Source organism: Brachyhypopomus gauderio, unplaced genomic scaffold (assembly GCF_052324685.1).
Source record: "Brachyhypopomus gauderio isolate BG-103 unplaced genomic scaffold, BGAUD_0.2 sc72, whole genome shotgun sequence".
Taxonomy (NCBI): Eukaryota; Metazoa; Chordata; class Actinopteri; order Gymnotiformes; family Hypopomidae; genus Brachyhypopomus; species Brachyhypopomus gauderio.
This window is the reverse complement of record NW_027506893.1, coordinates 1,595,273-1,620,392: the sequence shown is the minus strand read 5'-3', so window position 1 is coordinate 1,620,392 and position 25,120 is coordinate 1,595,273. Positions and strand designations below refer to the sequence as shown.

The 25,120-nt window shown below is 40.4% G+C and overlaps 1 protein-coding gene across 1 annotated transcript; it reads right to left on the bottom strand.

Annotated features, from left to right (window-relative positions):
* Nucleotides 1-16,801: 16,801 nt before the first annotated feature.
* LOC143491223 (interferon-induced protein 44-like) lies at nt 16,802-21,187 on the bottom strand. Its single transcript, XM_076990043.1, has 8 exons — nt 21,107-21,187; nt 20,651-20,691; nt 20,489-20,522; nt 20,073-20,271; nt 19,707-19,847; nt 19,384-19,555; nt 18,633-18,733; nt 16,802-18,276 (listed from the first exon to the last, which is right to left on the bottom strand). The coding sequence occupies exons 2-8, from the start codon at nt 20,673-20,675 to the stop codon at nt 18,115-18,117; spliced, it is 834 nt and encodes a 277-aa protein (XP_076846158.1). The 5' UTR covers nt 20,676-20,691; nt 21,107-21,187; the 3' UTR covers nt 16,802-18,114.
* Between the last annotated feature and the right edge of the window lie 3,933 nt (nt 21,188-25,120).

Genomic DNA, 25,120 nt, shown 5'->3' with positions numbered 1-25,120 from the left:
TAAGGAGAACACCAGTCATAGGCCTACATGTTTTATTTACAGAGCCAACTTATTTCCTTATGTCTTCTTCATATTATTCCACCACAACTTTTAGAACACTTATTCTATCCTTATAGCTAGAAGCACCAACCTATCTAGAAAATTTCCTCATATGCTTTGTAGATTGATTCCTCACTTCTCTTTCCACCCAACCTGTTTTTCTGATAGACATACTTTTACTAATAGACTTTCAAACTGTTCCTATGATGACATGCATGAACTGAAGTGATAGAAATGGCTGCACATTTTACACCTCGATCGTTTATCACTCACGTCATCCACTCCATCCATTTTCACTGTCTCCTACCTCTATATGTTCCATCCACCAAAATCGCTATAGTAAGAGTAAAAGTCTGCTATATCACTGAACATTCTTTTATTTTCCTCCATATTTAAGGCACCCGTTATTCAACCTGTCCTTTCTCCCATAGAGACCCACTTCTTTTTTTTTTTTTTTTTTTTGCTGTACGCCAACCATAAAAAAAACCCAAATGCAAAAAAGGATATCGTGGACATAAATGACACTTCACATTCTATATTTAGACTAAAAGAATATCAAACAGCATGGAATAAATACACACAAGTCATCTTACCTTGAATGTCGTAAGTTTTTTTTTTTTTTTTTTTTTTTTTTAGAAAAAAGGCCCAAAAAGTTTTTTTTCTACTGGATATATACTGTTAGTTTTGTATGTGACAATCTTTATAAATAATGGGATCCGTTTTCTAAGCCACAAACTAAAAATTGTAACAAACCGAGAGAGTGAAACTTAAATTTGTATGAAAGAAAGACACGTGAATGTCAGTCTCCGGTTGCCACCAGGAGGAGCCCGCGAGTCCGACCACAGACAAATCAGCGGTAATGGTCTTCACCTGTCATCCTGTGTTTATAAGGATGACAGACGCAGTGCCTCACCGCTGAGTTGTCTGCTTTATGTCGTCAACCTCAAGCCATTTCTCTAGTCTCTGTGCTTGGTGTCTCACCACCCTGCCTCTTGCTCATTCCAGTTGTTATGTTTTATTTTTTTCTCTGTCCATTCGAGTACTTGCCTCCTGCGCCACTCCCTGGCCTATCTCAAGTTTTCCTCCCGCTGTTATTCTTCCTGTCCTTTTTGTTTTTGGAAAGGGTTTTTTGTTCCTCGCGGCGTTTGCCAGCCAGCTAGCTACCTCCCCTGGCGTCCTTGGTTTTCTGTTTGTTCTCTACGCGTTGAGTATTTTCACGATCGTTTTCTGTTGTCCCCCGTTACACGCGTTGAGTACGTCCGCGATTGTTTTCTGTTCTCCCCCTTTACACGCGTTGGGTAATTCCGCAATTGTTTTCTGTTCTCCCCCGTTACACGCGTTGAGTACGTCCGCGATTGTTTTCAGTTCTCCCCTATATTACGCATCGAGTTCCTCCGCGATCACTCAGTTTCACCCTCTACATCAGCACTGAATACACAGCGCACCGTGTCTGTTCCCTCGCGTGTGTGCAGTTATTCAGTGCACGGACGAGGCGCTTGGGTCCGCCATCATAAAACATCCGCGGGAGATTCCGTCTCCTACATCTCCCGCTCTGACAGTGAAAAGCAAATGCAACGTTTTTTTAAGAGGAACAGACAAATATTGTTGACAAATAATGTGTCGTAAAAGTACACTTAACATGCTTTCCGATTTTTATCACGAGAAGGGCAGTCATGGCCTGGTGGTTAGGGAAATGGTCTTGTGACCGGAGGGTCGTGGGTTCAATTGCCAGACCTGAGGCCATGACTGAGGTGCCCCTTAGCAAGGCCCTTAACCCTCAATTGCTCACTTGTATTAAAAAAAACTAGATAAAATGTAAGTCGCTCTGGATAAGGGCATCTGCCAAATGCCATAAAATGTAAAATGTAAATGACATTCACGTAAAGTGGCTACACATACGTTAACTACATACAGGAAACACTAGGTTTCGGTGCTGAACAAACAAATGAATTTCTCTACAGGAGAATGACCAAACCTTTGCAAAGTAAAAGTCAGCATAGGCCCTGTAGAATCAATGTAATTTTAAATGAACTTGTGCTGGCAAATATAATGACACGTTGACAGTAGACAAATAATAATAAGAAATATAGCCACAAGTGGCGATTACGGGGTCCAAGCAGAAGTTTGGCAGGATTTGGCACAATGGCACCCCCTGGCACACAAAGCTATATCTAAGGAATCCAGGAATGAGGTGCCTGCTAAAAAAAAAAAAAAAACAGAAGCTAAATGTTTGTGCATGTGCTTGTTAAGTCGCCATATTTTGTGAATTTGTTTGGGAATCAAACCCACAGCCTTCTGGTCACAAAACTGGTTCCCTAATAGAAAGATGTAACAAAAGGTGGCAATAAGTAAAATGGGAAATCAAATTACATAATTCCATAAAGCAATGTTGTAGTCCTTGTACAAACTAAACAATGAGGTAAAAGAAACAGTAAGTACAAAGATATGATGGCTGTAGCACATAAGGCAAAGAAAACAATATGCACTCCTGCTAGCTTGTCAGTGTCAGGGCTAAGTGCCAAGGAACAAAAGACACAGAAGGCAAATCTCTAGATCAGCATCTTCAGACCTAGGTGCTTCAGGTGCTTGGTCAACTTCTAAAGATACTACTCTAGAACCTTTGGTGGTGATAGTGGCTCTTATCATGCTGTAGGAATTGGGCTGCAAGTTCATCAGGCTGTGGCAGAGGACGAGACTCGAGCGAAAGTGTAGCTCTAATTAGTTGGTCACTCATACGATATGAATGTTGTGTGCCTGCATTATCTACATTTGTAAGGGTCCCACGAGCCACAGCAGAAAGTTTTGCCGTCTTGCGAAATGCTTTGCAAGACTGGCATCTGATCATTAATGTGGACAAATTTACACATTCCTGAGGGTGTCTATTTGGGCAAAGGCGTGGTACTTTGACATCAACCATTGCAATTTCACCTTCAGTGGTGAGCACGTCCTCTGCAACTGGATCCACCGATGGGCCAGCATGAGGTATTGCTTGAATTTGTGTGTCCTTCGTCGTCGTTAGTGTCGTCTGTCCCAGGAAGATCCGCACGGAGACATTTGTGAAATGGTACCAGACCGCAAGATGCAGTGATGCAGTCTTGTCAGACACCGCATACACAACTTTGTTGAGTGGTGTGGTCGTGTTGCTTTTTGTACATTCCTCACTGCGTTCCCTCCTCCACTACACAACCAGATATGTTGACCTAAAAAAAAAAAAAAAGAGAATGGGGAGAAAAATTAGAAGACAAAGCATTAGGTAATAGTTTAAAATACATATGGCTTATGGTAAAAATATAAGAGCAAATATTAGTGCCAAAATGTACACATGGAGCAATAGTGAAAGTGTTCAAATAGAGCATATAGGTCCAAGATGTGCAAAGTATAGAGCTCATGTATTATTGACGTGAAGTTATTGAGTGATAATGGGGAACAATTGTGTTCATTTAGAAGGGTGCAAGTTGCTGCAAGTAGTGAGTGTGGTGGGACTTGCGTGTTGGTACTGGACAGGATTTTTCAGGATGTCCAATAGAGTTTTGGTGAGCGTGTGATGTGGTGGGGTCATATCAAAAGCGAGTTCCCTGAGGCAACTGAGTCTTGAATATCTATTGACAATTATGTCATTTTTGCCCTCGTGTTGTCGTGAGGTACTTAAGGTGACACTCATGAGCAGAATTGGATTTCTGGAAACCAAACAAGTGTGATAGGAGTATTATATTAGTAAATTTTATGAACACAGTACCATCATGTAGTGATCAATGTATGAACAGGTTAAAAGATACTTACTTGTCCTTTTCGGCACGACTGAAAGTCATGTTGATGTGATGCAAAGACCACAACACGTGAAGTGCAGTCTGCCTCCTGGAACCATGCTGTAAATATTGCTTAGTGGTAGCACCAGCTTGATGTAGGGGTGAAACATCATGCACATATCCTTTGAGATTGTGTGCAGATAGCTTTTGCAGTGATGCCATGTTGGATAATTCAGGTTGGAGTGAATTAGGATCTGTTGTGGGAGAATGGAGGAAAGCAGTTAGATACAAGGGGGAATGATTTACCTTGCACCTATGGGAAAGAAGTAGCATAACACAAATGAAAGGAGAAAAAAAGACATGCGCACACATGCACAGAGACATTTAAGCTACAACAGAAGGAGTGAGCAGTTATGGCCCACTGTAACAGTTTAAAAGCTAAAAATTGGATAACTGAAACAGGCTGAACTGGACGCAAGCACAGGAGAATGTAGTCTTAATGGAAGTAAAATGGAATTTAATACACAGATGACTGGATAGACTACAACAAACCAACTGAATTGTACCAAACAATTAAACTAAATACAAGGAACTGTGACGGGCAGGGTGAGCGAAATAAAATGGAAGCGATCCTAGTTCCTAAAATTTGTAAGACTACAGCCGGAGGCAGAGCTTTCTCCTTTAAAGCCCGCCAATTATGGAATAGCCTTCCAGCTCCAATCCGAGATTCTGACAGAGTTCCAATCTTTAAATCTAGACTTAAGACTCACCTATTTAATCATGCTAATTTTCCCCTTGTAAGGTTTTGGCGCTTGGGGGCCCCCAGACTTTGAGATTTCTGGTGATCTGAGATGTTGATGCTGTCATACAGCTGTGTCATGGCATCACTCTAGTTGTGACAATGACTAGACTGAAAAGAAAGGTCACCATCTGCACTAAAGGGACTGTGACTACTTGGTCGGGGAACAAGAACCTTAACTATAACTATAGAACCACCTTTTGTCCACAAACATGGACTTGTGCTAATGGGCTGCCCAATGGAGGATGGGTTCCCTTTTCAGTCTTGGTCCTCCCGAGGTTTCTTCCTAATCCCCACCATCATATGCAGTTTTTCCTTGCCACTGTCACCTTTGGCTTGCTCATTAGCGATATGATTGTAAAGCTGCTTTGAAATAATGTGTTGTATAAAGCGCTATGTAAATAAATTTGACTTGACTTAAATATACTAGAGTTAACCTTTATTCACCATTAAGGACTTTTGACCATGTTAAATGGATGAATTACCCTTGGTTTGTTTTTTTTGTTGGTTTTTTTTTTTGCACATAAATTTGTTTGTCCGCTCTTTTAAGCTCCTATAGACAAATCCTGTAGCTTCTCTATGCACTAATGGGATGAACTCTAGTACGTTCGTACATGTTTGTGTACTTTATTTCACTATGGCACATTGAGAAAATCCATGTAACGTAGCGTGTGCTGCGGAGTGAGGAGGCGGACACAAACACTGAGGAGAGCGAGATTTAATGAAGGGAATTCCAAACTCAGGGTCAAAAAGGTAGGCACGGACGGGTCAGATCATCAAGGGAGTCCGAACATGAAACAGTACAGAACAGTAAAATACAAACCAACGGGATGAGCACAGGTAAAAACAACAAATGAACAAACACTAGCATGAACAAAATGCTAGCATGAACTATGTTACCTTCTGGTTCTGCCTTTTTTAGCTAGGCTGTAATAATTTAACTTAATGCCGGAGTTGCTGCCACACTCCAGAAAATGTTTATAATTTCACCTGTTCTGTATATGTCCTCGTACAGCGCTAATTTTCCCTGTTTAATTTCTGCACATGGCTGTATAAATAAAGTGCTGTATAAATAAAATTTGATTGATGATTGATTGAAAATAACCGACAAGGGACTAGGGAAACACAGGGACTATAAATGCACAAAACTAACAAGACACAGGTGGAAACACTGATGACATGGGCGTGACAGACAGAGGGAAACCATGACAATAGATAACAAGGTGGGATCAACAGACAAGGAAAAAACGGGACCAGAGTAACAGCTAGGAGAGGGGGGCGTAGCCCTACGTGACAATCCACTTCTATCACCACAAACATTTTTCACCTTACCAACATTTCTTCTAAACCTTTTGACCTTTAGTGGATGTTTAGCAAGAAGATTATATTCATGTGTCAATATTCTGTGGCATATCAATATTTCTTCCACACCTGCACTGTTTCTTCCATGGTTGCTCTCTGCACATAATGCTCAGTCTGGTAACATCCTCACTGATGGCTCTAGTGAGGAGGGCACAGCAAAAGCTCACTGCGTACAGCTCACTCATGAATGCATTTAAAAATGACAGGTCACAGTGTCCCCTTTACTTATGCACTTATCCATGCACTCTACTTGTCCAACATCCACCAGTTTCACTTTTGACTTGATGGTTTACATAAGTTCCTTTTGAGCAATAGCGGTTAAGATTATGAGCTAGAAAAACAATCCAGGCCATGGATAATAATAACACATTGCCAAACTGCTTTCTGTGTAAATGCACATGGTTAATCTGTATCCAATTATCTCTTCCTCAAACTGAGCTATTGCTTATGTCAAATAAGCACGCTAAGCACATCTTCTGGTGTTAGGGCTCAGCTATTGTTAATGTCTGTTTTTGTTAATACATTCAGCCTCCACTCTTTGTCCCCCACACTAAATTTTGGAAGCGATGACTTCTGCTGCCTTTTCTTTTTCAGTTCTTCATGGCTTTTCTGCAAGTTTTCCTTTACGTTGGACAGAATGTCATTCAGCTTTAGCGTACACTCTGTGACTTCTTCAGAGCCCACTACCTCTTCAACAGTGCTGTCAATCTGAAACATTGACAGGAAAAAAAAAACATTTTAGTTTTAGCAATTACATTTAAATGTAATATTACAGTGTGCTTTTTTTGGTTTCAATACTTAATTTTAATTTCAAAAATGTGAAACATGTCTAACCCTGTAATGTTCGGGGATCTCTGAAGGATATCAGGCCTCTCTCCCAAACATAAGAAAGTAGGGAGAGCACTCCCTAAAAAAGTGATTTGCTTTTTTGTTCTTATTCATACATCACTGCATCAAGGTGCTTGTCCCAGTATCACGTAGGGCTACGTCCCCCTTTCCTTGCTGTCAATCCTATGTCTCTGTTCCTCGCGGTTCTGTTGTTCCGTGCCCCTTAGCCCCGCCTTGCTTGTCTGTTGCCCCGGTTTCTGTCTGTCTACCACGCCCGTGTCATGATCGTCTTCACCTGTGTCTTGTTTAGTGCCATGTATTTATAGTCCTTGTATTTCTGGTTGTCGGTTATTCGTTCTCCCGTGGATGTTATCTTGTCTGCTGCGTTACAGAGCGAAAGAAATGAGGTATGGTTATGGTATAGTTATAACCAACAAAATATCATTTTACAGTAAATAAGAACTTTTGATTTGTTCCAGAGGTAATAATCATGTAACAAATTATATCTAATAGAAATACAGAATACAGGAACATATATTTTTACATTTTAATAAATACATTGTTCCAATTACTTATTGACATAATAAACACTTACATCATTAAAAGTCACCGTCAGTGTGCAGTGCGCATTTCGGACTGTCAGACAGGCACTGTGCAAAATGTCAAAAAATATTTTAAATAAATATGCCTGCCTGAAAATATTTTAAAAATTGCCACACAACAGCAAAATTATAAGTAAAGGTTCAAGTAACGGGGTTTAAAAAGCAAAACAACAACAAAAAATGTTTATAGGCCTACTTGCCAAGAAGCACCGCGACGAGACGATACAACCGAAATGACAAACAGCTGAACTGTTTTCTTTTTTTTTCGCCTTACGCGTTTTAAATGGTATGTCATGTTGGTTGTTGTATGAAATGAAAGACGTTGATGACATAACTTGCACTTTACTTTGTTTGATTCATCTTTATCTTTTTCAAATACTCCTACACTTTTGAAGTTTTTTAGTAGCCATTATCTCGGCAGATACTATCCTTTAGCGCAGGGGTACTCAACTGGCGGACCACGGTCCGGATTCGGACCCGAACGCAGTCCTGTCCGGACCCAATCTCATTCCTGATTAACTGGATACGGACCAAAACAAAACCGTAGCATTTATTTCAGGGCTATTGAAAAAACACTCCGTCACAAGTGTTACGTTTGCCACCCCCGCTCAACAACTTACGTTCGCCACCCCCCCCCCCACCCAACAACAAGCCTGCCTGGTTGACGCTTCGCGAGCGGCGCGAGGGTCCGCGCGGCGAAAATGACGTAATTGCTGTGGCTCCGCGTGTGCGCGAATGCCTCGAGCGCTGTCGGTTCGAGAGGTCGTGCACCTCTCGAATTTTGTAACTTCGCGCCGCGCTTCAGCGCAATGAACAAAGTCACGTTTTCAGGGTTCATACACCTTTATATGGTGGAATTAAAGCACTTGTACGTCACTTTCAAGGTCCATTTCAATATTTCCCAGCATGTTAAACATAATTAAGTTAAATATTTATACATATACTCGAAATAATTCGCTTTTTATCACATTATTTAATGGTTGTTTATTTAAAAAACGCCCAATCTTCACGTCTTCACGTTCTCTCATGTTTCGTCCTAATACAAGAGAACTATTCAGTCAAGACAGCTATTTGTTGTGAAACCAAGTAGTTACAATTTCAAGCAGTTTAAAGTACTTTAACCTAAATTCCAGCACTTTTCAAACCTGAAACATATAGCCCCCCCCCCCCCCCCCCCCCCCCCCCCCCGCTCAACAACTTACGTTCGCCACCCCCGCCGCACCGGACCTCAGGTCACAGGTATCTGCCAAAATTGGACCGCGAACAAATTTAGTTGAGTACGCCTGCTTTAGCGTGTTCAGCTCCACTCATTTGGATTGTGCAACTGCAGGGTGTGATTTATTAATGTGTAGTAAGGAAGATGCCTATTGTTAATGCACACACATCATAAAATATTTAATGATTTTATTTGACAAAAGGCTATATATAATGAAAACAAAGACATTTCATATAACAACTAATGCTTAGTAGCATCCTAGGGCACCCCCATGCAGTTAGAATGGTACATTTCACTATGACGTTCATAGTCGACTAAGGGGTATAGTCGACTATAGTCGAATCATATAGTTGAATCTGCTGTTCACTGATGTGCCGGTACAGTTCATTCAGTGCCTCACTCCTGATGTTGTTGTTGTTGGAGCTCGGAGGGAGATAGACCGCAGCGATCAGCACGGCTGAGAAATCTCTCGGTAGATAGAATGGTCGGCACTTTATAACCATCAGTTCTACTACCGGTGAACAGAATTTGCAGACCACAACAGCGTTACGACACCATGCATCGCTAATATAAACACAGAGCCTGCCACCGCGGGTCTTACCGCCTGCAGCGAGAGATCGGTCCGCCTGATAGCATGTTAGCCACTATCATTTCTCTCTCTCTACCTTTGTCTGTCTCTCTGTACTTTTCCACTACTCCTAGATCAAGACTTCTGTACCTCCTCTCCTGATAAGGAGAACACCAGTCATAGGCCTACATGTTTTATTTACAGAGCCAACTTATTTCCTTATGTCTTCTTCATATTATTCCACCACAACTTTTAGAACACTTATTCTATCCTTATAGCTAGAAGCACCAACCTATCTAGAAAATTTCCTCATATGCTTTGTAGATTGATTCCTCACTTCTCTTTCCACCCAACCTGTTTTTCTGATAGACATACTTTTACTAATAGACTTTCAAACTGTTCCTATGATGACATGCATGAACTGAAGTGATAGAAATGGCTGCACATTTTACACCTCGATCGTTTATCACTCACGTCATCCACTCCATCCATTTTCACTGTCTCCTACCTCTATATGTTCCATCCACCAAAATCGCTATAGTAAGAGTAAAAGTCTGCTATATCACTGAACATTCTTTTATTTTCCTCCATATTTAAGGCACCCGTTATTCAACCTGTCCTTTCTCCCATAGAGACCCACTTCTTTTTTTTTTTTTTTTTTTTTTTTTTGCTGTACGCCAACCATAAAAAAAACCCAAATGCAAAAAAGGATATCGTGGACATAAATGACACTTCACATTCTATATTTAGACTAAAAGAATATCAAACAGCATGGAATAAATACACACAAGTCATCTTACCTTGAATGTCGTAAGTTTGGGCCTTTTTTCTAAAAAAAAAAAAAAAAAAAAAAAAAAAGTATTTTTTTCTACTGGATATATACTGTTAGTTTTGTATGTGACAATCTTTATAAATAATGGGATCCGTTTTCTAAGCCACAAACTAAAAATTGTAACAAACCGAGAGAGTGAAACTTAAATTTGTATGAAAGAAAGACACGTGAATGTCAGTCTCCGGTTGCCACCAGGAGGAGCCCGCGAGTCCGACCACAGACAAATCAGCGGTAATGGTCTTCACCTGTCATCCTGTGTTTATAAGGATGACAGACGCAGTGCCTCACCGCTGAGTTGTCTGCTTTATGTCGTCAACCTCAAGCCATTTCTCTAGTCTCTGTGCTTGGTGTCTCACCACCCTGCCTCTTGCTCATTCCAGTTGTTATGTTTTATTTTTTTCTCTGTCCATTCGAGTACTTACCTCCTGCGCCACTCCCTGGCCTATCTCAAGTTTTCCTCCCGCTGTTATTCTTCCTGTCTATTTGGTTTTGGTTTTTGGAAAGGGTTTTTTGTTCCTCGCGGCGTTTGCCAGCCAGCTAGCTACCTCCCCTGGCGTCCTTGGTTTTCTGTTTGTTCTCTACGCGTTGAGTATTTTCGCGATCGTTTTCTGTTGTCCCCCGTTACACGCGTTGAGTACGTCCGCGATTGTTTTCTGTTCTCCCCCTTTACACGCGTTGAGTAATTCCGCAATTGTTTTCTGTTCTCCCCCGTTACACGCGTTGAGTACGTCCGCGATTGTTTTCAGTTCTCCCCTATATTACGCATCGAGTTCCTCCGCGATCACTGTCAGTTTCACCCTCTACATCAGCACTGAATACACAGCGCACCGTGTCTGTTCCCTCGCGTGTGTGCAGTTATTCAGTGCACAGACGAGGCGCTTGGGTCCGCCATCATAAAACATCCGCGGGAGATTCCGTCTCCTACATCTCCCGCTCTGACAGTGAAAAGCAAATGCAACGTTTTTTTAAGAGGAACAGACAAATATTGTTGACAAATAATGTGTCGTAAAAGTACACTTAACATGCTTTCCGATTTTTATCACGAGAAGGGCAGTCATGGCCTGGTGGTTAGGGAAATGGTCTTGTGACCGGAGGGTCGTGGGTTCAATTGCCAGACCTGAGGCCATGACTGAGGTGCCCCTTAGCAAGGCCCTTAACCCTCAATTGCTCACTTGTATTAAAAAAAACAAGATAAAATGTAAGTCGCTCTGGATAAGGGCATCTGCCAAATGCCATAAAATGTAAATGACATTCACGTAAAGTGGCTACACATATGTTAACTACATACAGGAAACACTAGGTTTCGGTGCTGAACAAACAAATGAATTTCTCTACAGGAGAATGACCAAACCTTTGCAAAGTAAAAGTCAGCATAGGCCCTGTAGAATCAATGTAATTTTAAATGAACTTATGCTGGCAAATATAATGACACGTTGACAGTAGACAAATAATAATAAGAAATATAGCCACAAGTGGCGATTACGGGGTCCAAGCAGAAGTTTGGCAGGATTTGGCACAATGGCACCCCCTGGCACACAAAGCTATATCTAAGGAATCCAGGAATGAGATGCCTGCTAAAAAAAAAAACCAGAAGCTAAATGTTTGTGCATGTGCTTGTTAAGTCGCCATATTTTGTGAATTTGTTTGGGAATCAAACCCACAGCCTTCTGGTCACAAAGCTGGTTCCCTAATAGAAAGATGTAACAAAAGGTGGCAATAAGTAAAATGGGAAATCAAATTACATAATTCCATAAAGCAATGTTGTAGTCCTTGTACAAACTAAACAATGAGGTAAAAGAAACAGTAAGTACAAAGATATGATGACTGTAGCACATAAGGCAAAGAAAACAATATGCACTCCTGCTAGCTTGTCAGTGTCAGGGCTAAGTGCCAAGGAACAAAAGACACAGAAGGCAAATCTCTAGATCAGCATCTTCAGACCTAGGTGCTTCAGGTGCTTGGTCAAGTTCTAAAGATACTACTCGGGAACCTTTGGTGGTGATAGTGGCTCTATCATGCTGTAGGAATTGAGCTGAAAGTTCATCCGGCTGTGGCAGAGGACGAGACTCGAGTGAAAGTGTAGCTCTAATTAGTTGGTCACTCATACGATATGAATGTTGTGTGCCTGCATTATCTACATTTGTAAGGGTGCCACGAGCCACAGCAGAAAGTTTTGCCATCTTGCGAAATGCTTTGCACCCCCTGGCACACAAAGCTATATCTAAGGAATCCAGGAATGAGGTGCCTGCTAAAAAAAAAAAACAGAAGCTAAATGTTTGTGCATGTGCTTGTTAAGTCGCCATATTTTGTGAATTTGTTTGGGAATCAAACCCACAGCCTGCTGGTCACAAAACTGGTTCCCTAATAGAAAGATGTAACAAAAGGTGGCAATAAGTAAAATGGGAAATCAAATTACATAATTCCATAAAGCAATGTTGTAGTCCTTGTACAAACTAAACAATGAGGTAAAAGAAACAGTAAGTACAAAGATATGATGGCTGTAGCACATAAGGCAAAGAAAACAATATGCACTCCTGCTAGCTTGTCAGTGTCAGGGCTAAGTGCCAAGGAACAAAAGACACAGAAGGCAAATCTCTAGATCAGCATCTTCAGACCTAGGTGCTTCAGGTGCTTGGTCAAGTTCTAAAGATACTACTCTAGAACCTTTGGTGGTGATAGTGGCTCTTATCATGCTGTAGGAATTGGGCTGCAAGTTCATCAGGCTGTGGCAGAGGACGAGACTCGAGCGAAAGTGTAGCTCTAATTAGTTGGTCACTCATACGATATGAATGTTGTGTGCCTGCATTATCTACATTTGTAAGGGTCCCACGAGCCACAGCAGAAAGTTTTGCCGTCTTGCGAAATGCTTTGCAAGACTGGCATCTGATCATTAATGTGGACAAATTTACACATTCCTGAGGGTGTCTATTTGGGCAAAGGCGTGGTACTTTGACATCAACCATTGCAATTTCACCTTCAGTGGTGAGCACGTCCTCTGCAACTGGATCCACCGATGGGCCAGCATGAGGTATTGCTTGAATTTGTGTGTCCTTCGTCGTCGTTAGTGTCGTCTGTCCCAGGAAGATCCGCACGGAGACATTTGTGAAATGGTACCAGACCGCAAGATGCAGTGATGCAGTCTTGTCAGACACCGCATACACAACTTTGTTGAGTGGTGTGATCGTGTTGCTTTTTGTAAATTCCTCACTGCGTTCCCTCCTCCACTACACAACCAGATATGTTGACCTAAAAAAAAAAAAAAAAGAAGAATGGGGAGAAAGATTAGAAGGCAAAGCATTAGGTAATAGTTTAAAATACATATGGCTTATGGTAAAAATATAAGAGCAAATATTAGTGCCAGAATGTACACATGGAGCAATAGTGAAAGTGTTCAAATAGAGCATATAGGTCCAAGATGTGCGAAGTATAGAGCTCATGTATTATTGACGTGAAGTTATTGAGTGATAATGGGGAACAATTGTGTTCATTTAGAAGGGTGCAATTTGCTGCAAGTAGTGAGTGTGGTGGGACTTACCCGTTGGTACTGGACAGGATTTTTCAGGATGTCCAATAGAGTTTTGGTGAGCGTGTGATGTGGTGGGGTCATATCAAAAGCAAACTCGAGTTCCCTGAGACAATTGTCATTTTTGCCCTCGTGTTGTCGTGAGGTACTTAAGGCGACACTCATGAGCAGAATTGGATTTCTGGAAACCAAACAAGTGTGATAGGAGTATTATATTAGTAAATTTTATGAACACAGTACCATCATGTAGTGATCAATGTATGGTTAAAAGATACTTGTCCTTTTCGGCACGACTGAAAGTCATGTTGATGTGAAGCAAAGACCACAACACGTGAAGTGCAGTCTGCCTCCTGGAACAATGGCACCCCCTGGCACACAAAGCTATATCTAAGGAATCCAGGAATGAGGTGCCTGCTAAAAAAAAAAAAACAGAAGCTAAATGTTTGTGCATGTGCTTGTTAAGTCGCCATATTTTGTGAATTTGTTTGGGAATCAAACCCACAGCCTTCTGGTCACAAAACTGGTTCCCTAATAGAAAGATGTAGCAAAAGGTGGCAATAAGTAAAATGGGAAATCAAATTACATAATTCCATAAAGCAATGTTGTAGTCCTTGTACAAACTAAACAATGAGGTAAAAGAAACAGTAAGTACAAAGATATGATGGCTGTAGCACATAAGGCAAAGAAAACAATATGCACTCCTGCTAGCTTGTCAGTGTCAGGGCTAAGTGCCAAGGAACAAAAGACACAGAAGGCAAATCTCTAGATCAGCATCTTCAGACCTAGGTGCTTCAGGTGCTTGGTCAAGTTCTAAAGATACTACTCTAGAACCTTTGGTGGTGATAGTGGCTCTTATCATGCTGTAGGAATTGGGCTGCAAGTTCATCAGGCTGTGGCAGAGGACGAGACTCGAGCGAAAGTGTAGCTCTAATTAGTTGGTCACTCATACGATATGAATGTTGTGTGCCTGCATTATCTACATTTGTAAGGGTCCCACGAGCCACAGCAGAAAGTTTTGCCGTCTTGTGAAATGCTTTGCAAGACTGGCATCTGATCATTAATGTGGACAAATTTACACATTCCTGAGGGTGTCTATTTGGGCAAAGGCGTGGTACTTTGACATCAACCATTGCAATTTCACCTTCAGTGGTGAGCACGTCCTCTGCAACTGGATCCACCGATGGGCCAGCATGAGGTATTGCTTGAATTTGTGTGTCCTTCGTCGTCGTTAGTGTCGTCTGTCCCAGGAAGATCCGCACGGAGACATTTGTGAAATGGTACCAGACCGCAAGATGCAGTGATGCAGTCTTGTCAGACACCGCATACACAACTTTGTTGAGTGGTGTGGTCGTGTTGCTTTTTGTAAATTCCTCACTGCGTTCCCTCCTCCACTACACAACCAGATATGTTGACCTAAAAAAAAAAAAAAGAAGAATGGGGAGAAAGATTAGAAGGCAAAGCATTAGGTAATAGTTTAAAATACATATGGCTTATGGTAAAAATATAAGAGCAATATTAGTGCCAGAATGTACACATGGAGCAATAGTGAAAGTGTTCAAATAGAGCATATAGGTCCAAGATGTGCGAAGTATAGAGCTCATGTATTATTGACAAGGGGGAACAATTGTGTTCATTTAGAAGGGTGCAATTTGCTGCAAGTAGTGAGTGTGGTGGGACTTACCCGTTGGTACTGGACAGGATTTTTCAGGATGTCCAATAGAGTTTTGGTGAGCGTGTGATGTGGTGGGGTCATATCAAAAGCAAACTCGAGTTCCCTGAGACAATTGTCATTTTTGCCCTTGTGTTGTCGTGAGGGACTTAAGGCGACACTCATGAGCAGAATTGGATTTCTGGAAACCAAACAAGTGTGATAGGAGTATTATAATAGTAAATTTTATGAACACAGTACCATCATGTAGTGATCAATGTATGAACAGGTTAAAAGATACTTGTCCTTTTCGGCAGGACTGAAAGTCATGTTGATGTGAAGCAAAGACCACAACACGTGAAGTGCAGTCTGCCTCCTGGAACCAAGCTGTAAATATTGCTTAGTGGTAGCACCAGCTTGATGTAGGGGTGAAACATCATGCATATATCCTCTGAGATTGTGTGCAGATAGCTTTTGCAGTGATGCCATGTTGGATAATTCAGGTTGGAGTGAATTAGGATCTGTTGTGGGAGAATGGAGGAAAGCAGTTAGATACAAGGGGGAATGATTTACCTTGCACCTATGGGAAAGAAGTAGCATAACACAAATGAAAGGAGAAAAAAAGACATGCGCACACATGCACAGAGACATTTAAGCTACAACAGAAGGAGTGAGCAGTTATGGCCCACTGTAACAGTTTAAAAGCTAAAAATTGGATAACTGAAACAGGCTAAACTGGACGCAAGCACAGGAGAATGTAGTCTTAATGGAAGTAAAATGGAATTTAATACACAGATGACTGGATAGACTACAACAAACCAACTGAATTGTACCAAACAATTAAACTAAATACAAGGAACTGTGACGGGCAGGGTGAGCGAAATAAAATGGAAGCGATGTTTAGCAAGAAGATTATATTCATGTGTCAATATTCTGTGGCATATCAATATTTCTTCCACACCTGCACTGTTTCTTCCATGGTTGCTCTCTGCACATAATGCTCAGTCTGGTAACATCCTCACTGATGGCTCTAGTGAGGAGGGCACAGCAAAAGCTCACTGCGTACAGCTCACTCATGAATGCATTTAAAAATGACAGGTCACAGTGTCCCCTTTACTTATGCACTTATCCATGCACTTTACTTGTCCAACATCCACCAGTTTCACTTTTGACTTGATGGTTTACATAAGTTCCTTTTGAGCAATAGCGGTTAAGATTATGAGCTAGAAAAACAATCCAGGCCATGGATAATAATAACACATTGCCAAACTGCTTTCTGTGTAAATGCACATGGTTAATCTGTATCCAATTATCTCTTCCTCAAACTGAGCTATTGCTTATGTCAAATAAGCACGCTAAGCACATCTTCTGGTGTTAGGGCTCAGCTATTGTTAATGTCTGTTTTCTAGATTACTCTTTTTTGCCCCTGTGCACCTTTGTACAATAATTTCCAACCTGGATATGAACTTCACCTGCTCCTGCTTACTGACCAGAATTTACTGTTCTTGTTTAAACCACTATCTTTTCTCTTATTACATATTTGTATTGCCCTTTCTTCAGTAAAATGTTTGAATAAATGAATGAGATTACTATATTTTCTACAACCTGAAGCCCGATTTCGTCAAGCTTTGGCAGGAATTGAAAACACGTATTTGGACCTTTTATTTCCCTCTTGAGGCTCAACAGCAGAATTACATTTTTGATAAACATAAAACCTAATTTTTGAGAGAAAAAAAAGCTTTGCATTGTCGTGGAAATTTCCTGAAATAGATGAGGACTCAGATGTGGTTAAAAGAGAAATGTATTGAATAAGTAAAAAGCATGACAGTCTCATCTAGAACAAGAACTCTGAGTCTCCCTTAAACCGTTTTAGCATGCAGAGTTATCACCACATGTTTACAGTACATTTGGGCACACTGAGAAACTGAGGGAGGAGAATGAACAGTAGACAGTTTTCGTGTCACATGTGTATTCCTCCTAACATGGAGCTTTCCTGTTTTTAGTGGAAGAAAGAGACGTATCAGTTGTACACAGAAACAGCTGATGGGTCAGCTATAGCCGAGGAACGACAGGCAGATAACATGAGGCAGGTTACAATATACTGTACTCACACACATACACAAGTACATGATTACATACTGAATCACACTATTCGCAGCCCTCCTACTAATCAGAATGACATGTACTAAATCATAATTTTGTAATCTAAATGAAATAAGCAAAATGGCATAATTTCTCTCACAGCATACAGTTCTAACGTAGATTTAACAATAATTGAAATTGGAAAATAAACACTTTTTCTTAAGCAAAGGGTCTTAAACATATTCAGTTGGCTTCATAACATTGAATCTGCCCTTGAAAAACAACAGTCTGTTGTATTCAGTTTGAGCTCCAATTTCTGAAAGACAACTGATAGGACTGGTTTTCTGTAAGGTTTATTTAAGCAACTTCAGTGTGACATCATCTAAATAATAAATACATTTCATAAATGCTTAATAGACTGTCCATCTTTAATGTTCAAATCACCTGTAAATCAAATCTTGCACCAGTATCTCCTTTTAAACATTGTCTGTGCCTGCTCTGTCAGACACAATACCACAACAGTCATGTAGTGAAAATCAACCAAAAGACCCCCAAAAAACGTTCCTTCATGAAATGGTTTGTTTAGTATTAATAGTTTCAATTGTCCAAACACACCTAATGAAAAATACATTTAAATAAATAAATACAAATACAGAAGAGGAACCATTTTTGGAAGAGGAGCTGAAGCAAAGAGCTGTGAGCAGAACTTTGAGTTCAATCTATTCTCAGACTGAGGTTTCAGACAGGGGAGTTTAATCAGCCATGCAAACAAGGTGCTTGAATGATGTAGAGTTTGTTGAGATGAGATGGGATAATGGCCCAAAGAGTGTGTATTTTCCCAGGCCCAGAAATGTGAGGACTGGCCCTGGTTATAAGTAACTAACATAATCATGAGCAGCGTTAACAATATGTTCGACTGCTGACAAAATTATAATATCCACAAGGTCATTGGTGTCAGACTCCTCAGAGTAGTTTTTCACAGGAAAGATGCTTTTCATGGGAGCTTCAATTTTGTTGGAACACTCAACCATCTGAAAGATAGGGAATGTGTGTGTGTGAGAGAGAAAATCAATGTATCAACATGAATAAATATACCTAATATTACAAAACAGAAATCTGTAGAATATTGTCTACAATAGCTCTATACACCTCTTTTCTCACTGTGTGTGTACTTCAGTTTTGCTGACAACGTACAGCTGTCCAGACAACAGGTCACTATTCTGTGATGACCAAGAATGAGCTATGCGCAGGCAATCAATTCCTCAGAATAATGTATTAGCATACCTATAAGAGTGTATTTTTGTTAAATAGAAGGAAGATTTTGCAATCTGCAGCCTTGTTCAAACCGCAGGTCTCAAAAGTAAACACATAGATCTTTGAAGCTCACCTTTTCTTTAATTTTCCTGCTTGTGTAGATCTTTTTCAGGTCTTCCTTAACCAGGGGGCAGGCTTCATCTACTTTAGTCATGAGAATCAGGTGTGGGATTCCTGTCATGTACAGAATGTGTCATGTATCATATCATTATTCATTCAATTTTTTTTTGCCTAGAATGAAGAGGTTCAATTTGGGTCTTCACATTTTTCCAAATGGTATAAAAACACAGCTAGATAAAAGAAACTGTCTAATGGATCTCTTTTGTGGTCTGCCTTTGTTTGTTTATTTTCGACATTCCTCGCAGAACACGCACACTCCTGCTGTCCTGCTTCCTGTTTTGAATGTGCTATACAACAGCGTTATTGTGAAAAGTAAGACTAAACTCCCTACTTGCTGAAGAAAAACTGAAATCCTGACGCAGTTAGATATCATAACCATGATCTAGTTTGTAACATTTACATTTATGGCATTTGGCAGACGCCCTTATCCAGAGCGACTTACATTTTAATCTTTTTTTTTAAATACAAGTGAGCAATTGAGGGGTAAGGGCCTTGCTCAGGGGCACCTCAGTCATGGCCTCAGGTCTGGCAATCGAACCCACGACCTTCCGGTCACAAGACCAGTTCCCTAACCACCAGGCCATAACTGCCATGACCTGTCAACTCATTACTACCCTGACTAGTACCCAGCTAACTTGTTGAAGTAAACTGAAAAATTTGTAGTGGCCCAATTGAAAATTAAGATAATGGAATACACTACTCACCAATGTCATTGGCTCTCTGACTCACAGTGTTCATCTTCTCCATGACACTCTCATCCATTCGAGAGATGACGTTTGCTGGCACAACACTTACTAAACAGTGAGCTTTATCATCCAGACTGGGTTGGCTGTTGTAGTCAACATCTATCTCTGCCAGAGGTTTGTGGGGATTAAACTGGAGAAGGGATTTTAAGCTAATTACATTGCAGGGACGAGCCATACTGTCAACACTATTCAATCATGTTATTCGATATTACGAACGTCACAGCATAATTTCATAATTTTCTTTTTTATACAATGTGCAAACACATTTCTCTCTATCCTACCTCATATCCTTCTTTCACATGACCCAACATTGCACTGATGATATCTTCAGTGAGAATTCCATCTTGTTCTAAGCCCATGACATCATTGAAGACAAACGGCAAAGTTCCAGAGCTTCCATTTTTGATTTTGTAGGTTCTGTACTGTAGTAAACATTGAATACATTTAGATGACTTGCATTAACACTGTTTCAATTTATGCAATTTACTTACATGAGGTCAAACTTTGGTGGATAGAATTTGCACTGTTACTCAGTCTTGCTTATGCAAACACCATGTACTCCTAATTTTAATGCTGTCATTTTTCCCATTACTTTGATTCAACTCAAGCTAGACAAATGTACTCTACTTCTAGAAGAGTGTACTCACTCTTTTTGTGAAACTTTTTCCTGCACATGATGCTTCTCCTGCTCTTACAGTAATTTGGTTTTCAAAGGCACTCTCCACTGAGTTGATAAAGCTGGATTTCCCTGCTCCAACTTGTCCACATAGGAGGATTCTTAAATGGCTGACATTTGGAGTTTTCAGCTGAAAGTCTTTTAGCTGGGCCTCAATTTTACCTCTTTGACTAGTAAAGGCAGAAACACAGCTGTCACCTTAATATTGACAGTACACAGTGAAATGTTTTAAAACCGCTGATATACATTTTGTGTATTTTCATCTAAACAAGTTAACAACATGCAACCTATCATTTAGCTACAGTATATATTCTATTCATATTTTTTAATATGAATAATGTGAAATTGTAAACATTTCCTTCTTAAAATATTATAGGTGCTACTTACTTCCAATCTAGCTGCCTCCAGGGACTGTCAAACTCTGTTTAACAGAATAAAAACATTTATGACTGTGGTGTATTCTGTGACACACTGCAAGTGGAGTTCAAACCCCATCTAACCTTACTGTTGGACGGACACACACACACAGTAATAAGAGAGGAGGTTGACCTGGTTTTGGATGAGACGAACCCATTTTGCCTCTTCTTCTGCTAAAACAACAAAACAATGATACAAGATGAAAATTATTTGTATCAACTTAAAGTGCCTTAACAAAATGTGCATATGATTTCAAATAAAAATTACAGAAAAAAAAATGGAAATTAATTATTTTTTTTATACTTCTTGCAACAACCAATTATTTTTTGCATGCAGACAAGATCAGTATCAGGAGAAATTAAAAGAAAACCAGCTTTCAGAAATGAAATGATTAGATCTGTTTGCTGATTCATAGTAACCTTAATTAAAAATAGCTTTCTGTTTTCTTGTAAATTCCATGTACTCAGAAAAAAAAACATTAATTACTACTTCCAAAGTGTTAATCAAACCAGCAAAATCTATATCATAACAGCACACTATGGTCAATCATCAAGTAAAATATCTCACATGAGAGAGAAATCTCCTTACATCAAACGAGTGAAGAATCCGTCCTGTGAGCCTCTGACGCCCTGTGTGATGAGGATAATAATGTCACGGTCTGTTTTCAGAGATGCTGTTGCAGAGTTTTATACCCTGAAAGCAAAAGTGAAAGGACCTGATTATTGATTCTAATTACTTTAAGTAGCTGAGTCCTACACACAGGTTTTTCTGTTTCCATATTGATATCCCCTACAGTCAGCAAGATGGTGCAGTGCAAGTCAGCTTTGGCTCAGTGTTCTTCTAGTACTTTCTCTGTTTTTGTTTCTTCCCTGGGTGGTGGTGTTCCTAAATCCTACAAGATGCTTTATTTATTATTTCTTTACATTTTATATAGGTAAAGAACATGGTAAAACGGTACTCTGTTCTCGTCCTTTCTAGCTGATGTTTTGGTCACTTCTGCATTTTGTCAGTTCTCTCACCATAGAGGGAGCATGATGACGTATCTATAACCCACAGATGTTGCTCAGGTAGTGCAGCTCATACAGGATGGCACATCAATGTGTGCTGTGGCAAGAAGGTTTGCTGTGTCTGTCAGCACAGGGTCCAGAGCATGGAGCAGATACCAGGAGACATGGAGGGGGCCATAGGATGGCAACAACCCAGTAGCAGAGGTACCCTGACTGCAAATAGGTACAGGGATGAGATCCTCAGACCCACTGTGAGATCATATGCTGGTGCAGTGGACCCTGGGATCCTTCTGATGCATCACAATGCTTGGTCTCATGTGGCTGAAGTGTGTCAGCAGTTCCTGCATGATGAAGGCATTGATGCTATGGATTACCCTGCTGTTCCCCAGACCTGAATCCAATCGAGCACATCTGGGACATCATGTCTCGTTCCATCCACCAATGCCATGCTGCACCACAGACTGCCCAGGAGTTGACTGACACTTTAATCCAGGTCTGGAAAGAGATTCCTCAGGATGTCTCAGGGTGTCTCACTTCACTACTCTTGCATTACACTATTGTCCCGTTTTGTGTCTCTTGTCACACATATGTCTACTCTGACCTTGTACAGTTATCATCATCCTCTTATTATTTAAAACTACTTGACTTGTTTCCCATCCGCAAGAGTTTCATCCAGGCAGGATCCCGGGCTGTAATATCAGTGGATAAACTCTACGTAAACGGTCAACTCTACCGCGACACCAACACAACACCATGGCTGTTCTAAACAGGTGAAATGTATCAACACCGACACTAACTCCTTACTACACATTACTTTTCGCCTAGAACAACAAGACATGTTTAATTTAAATAACTAATGCCGGTCTAATTAGCACCGTACTGTATGTTTTCCGTCATTAGTCCTAGTTGTTTATACTTTTTTTGTTGTATATGCACTTTCAGTGTACGTCTCCTTTTCCTTTTCCCTTCCCCTCTCTTTTTCTCTTTCTACACTCACCCAGCGATTTGTTCACCCACTTTCAAGACTGCAATGTATTGTATGCACACACACACGCACATGCAGGCAGGTAGGCAAAACAGACACACACGTAGACATATAGCACATTCTCGCACTAACACACAGGAGATACACACACATGACCGATTCATGCAGGCACAGACACACAGGCATGTAGCGCAGACGCAGACACATACACGAAACATTCAACACAGGCATACAACACAGAAGTGCAACACACACACCTTTAGCAACCATCCAACACTCAAACAAGTAGTTTTAACATTAGTTCACTGAAGTTCGTCACATGGAATGTACGTGGAACCGGTTCGAGGGAAAAGAGATTGAAAATTTTTAATCGGCTAAACGACTTACAAGCAGATATTGTCTTTCTACAGGAAACACATATGTCTAAAACACCTACATACACACTGACCTGTCCTCAGTTCCCACACCTGTACTCAGCCTGTTACAACTCAAAACAAAGGGGGGTGGCCATATTAATTAATAAAAGGATAAGCTTTTCCATTAGCAACAATATAACTGATCCAGATGGTAGATACATAATACTCAACCTATCCATTCTAAATATGCGTTTATGTTTTGCTAACATATATGGGCCGAATGTTGACGACCCCTCCTTTTTCCACAATATTTTCACTGCACTCTCTGATCACTCTGACACCAAACTAATAATAGGAGGAGACTTCAACTTGGTACTTGATCCAGATATCGACAGGCTCAGTACAGCAGTGAGTCAAAGGAACTGGCAGTCTGCAGACACCCTAAAACAATATATGAACGATTTTGGGCTCTCTGATGCGTGGCGTTCACAACACCCCACTCTCCGGGACTACTCTTTCTTTTCGGCAGTACACCACTCACATTCTCGTTTAGACAACTTCTTAGTTAGCAATTCCATTATGACAGATGTCACAGACACTTGTATTCACCCTATCACTATCAGTGACCATGCACCGGTCTCTCTCTCTTTGACACAGAAAAGAACCACACCAGCAACGAGGAACTGGAGATTAAATACATCATTACTTAAGGAACAAGATTTCATTAATTACTTCAAAAAAGAATGGGCAACATATTTAGAATATAACGATCTACCAGGTACCTCTCCGTGTGTTCTTTGGGAAGCAGGGAAGGCAGTAATGCGGGGGAAAATAATATCCTACTGCACACATAAGAAAAAGACAGAAAAAACACAGGTATTAGAATTGGAAGAAAAAATAAAATCTTTAGAAGCTGCCCATGCTGCTTCACCACAAGAACACACACTGAACAAGCTGAGGAAACTCAAACTGGAATTGAATGAAATAATAGATAAAAAGACACAATTTTTACTGCAAAGACTGCGCTGGCAGAATTTTGAACATGGCAATAAATCTGGAAAATTCCTTGCTAATCAGTTAAAGCTTAATAAGGAAAAAACAACTATCTCCTCTATTAAGAACTCAACAGGCAGCATTATTCACGACCCACAACAAATAAATAAAGCTTTTAAAGAGTTTTATAAAGCTTTATACGCATCACAGATTAATCCATCAGATTCAGCTATTGAAGAATTTATTAATAATATAAATCTCCCAAAGCTAGAAAACGAACAAATTGTTGCACTGGATTCACCACTTGCTCTGCCCGAATTACATGAAGCCTTACAGCAGCTACCAAATAACAAAGCTCCAGGACCAGATGGATTTCCTGTAGAATTCTACAAAGAATTATGGTCTGTGCTAGAACCAACCTTTTTTAGAATGGTAAATCAAATTCAAAAAGATCATGTCCTGTCTCCAGACATGAATTCTGCTAACATCAGTGTACTTCTAAAGCCAGGCAAAGACCCTACACTTCCTTCCAGCTATCGCCCCATTTCACTCATAAACGTAGATCTTAAAATTATTTGCAAAGCACTTGCCAGAAGATTAGAGGAAATCACCCCACTTATAATACATCCAGACCAGACAGGTTTTATCAAGGGTAGACAATCTGCCAACAATACACGCAGACTAATAAACATAATAGATTACTGCACAATTAACAAATTAGAGACTACCATTGTATCTTTAGATGCAGAAAAAGCATTTGACCGGGTAAACTGGAAATATTTATTAGCAGTTCTACACAAATTTGGATTTGGCCCATCCTTCATTAACTGGATCAAAGCCTTACATAGTTCTCCTAATGCACGGGTTAGGACAAACGACATCACCTCACAAAGCTTCACTCTGCAAAGGGGCACCAGGCAGGGCTGTCCACTATCACCCTCACTTTTCGTTCTCTTCATTGAGCCATTAGCAGCAGCAATTCGACAAAATGCAAATATTACAGGAATTAACACAGGAACCACAAACCATAGGATAAGTCTCTATGCAGATGATGTATTACTTTTCCTACAGAACACACAAGCTTCCCTTCCGAATACAATCAAACTTATAGACAGCTTCTCTTCTATAACAGAATATTCCATCAACTGGGGCAAATCAACAGTTTTGCCTATAAACTGTAGTTTCCAGAACACGACCACCACTCCACTACAATCAGGTAATATTAGATATTTAGGCATACATGTCTCTGCTAAACTGTTAG

Bases quoted from the DNA above. Each gene is read 5' to 3' on its own strand.
- LOC143491223 (XM_076990043.1), bottom strand. From the start codon at position 20,675: ATGGGTTCGTCTCATCCAAAACCAG. The intron at 20,523-20,650 runs GTCAACCTCCTC...TCTGTTAAACAG, and splicing joins TTCGTCTCATCCAAAACCAG to AGTTTGACAGTCCCTGGAGG. The intron at 19,848-20,072 runs GTGAGTACACTC...TGTTTACTACAG, and splicing joins GAAAAAGTTTCACAAAAAGA to TACAGAACCTACAAAATCAA.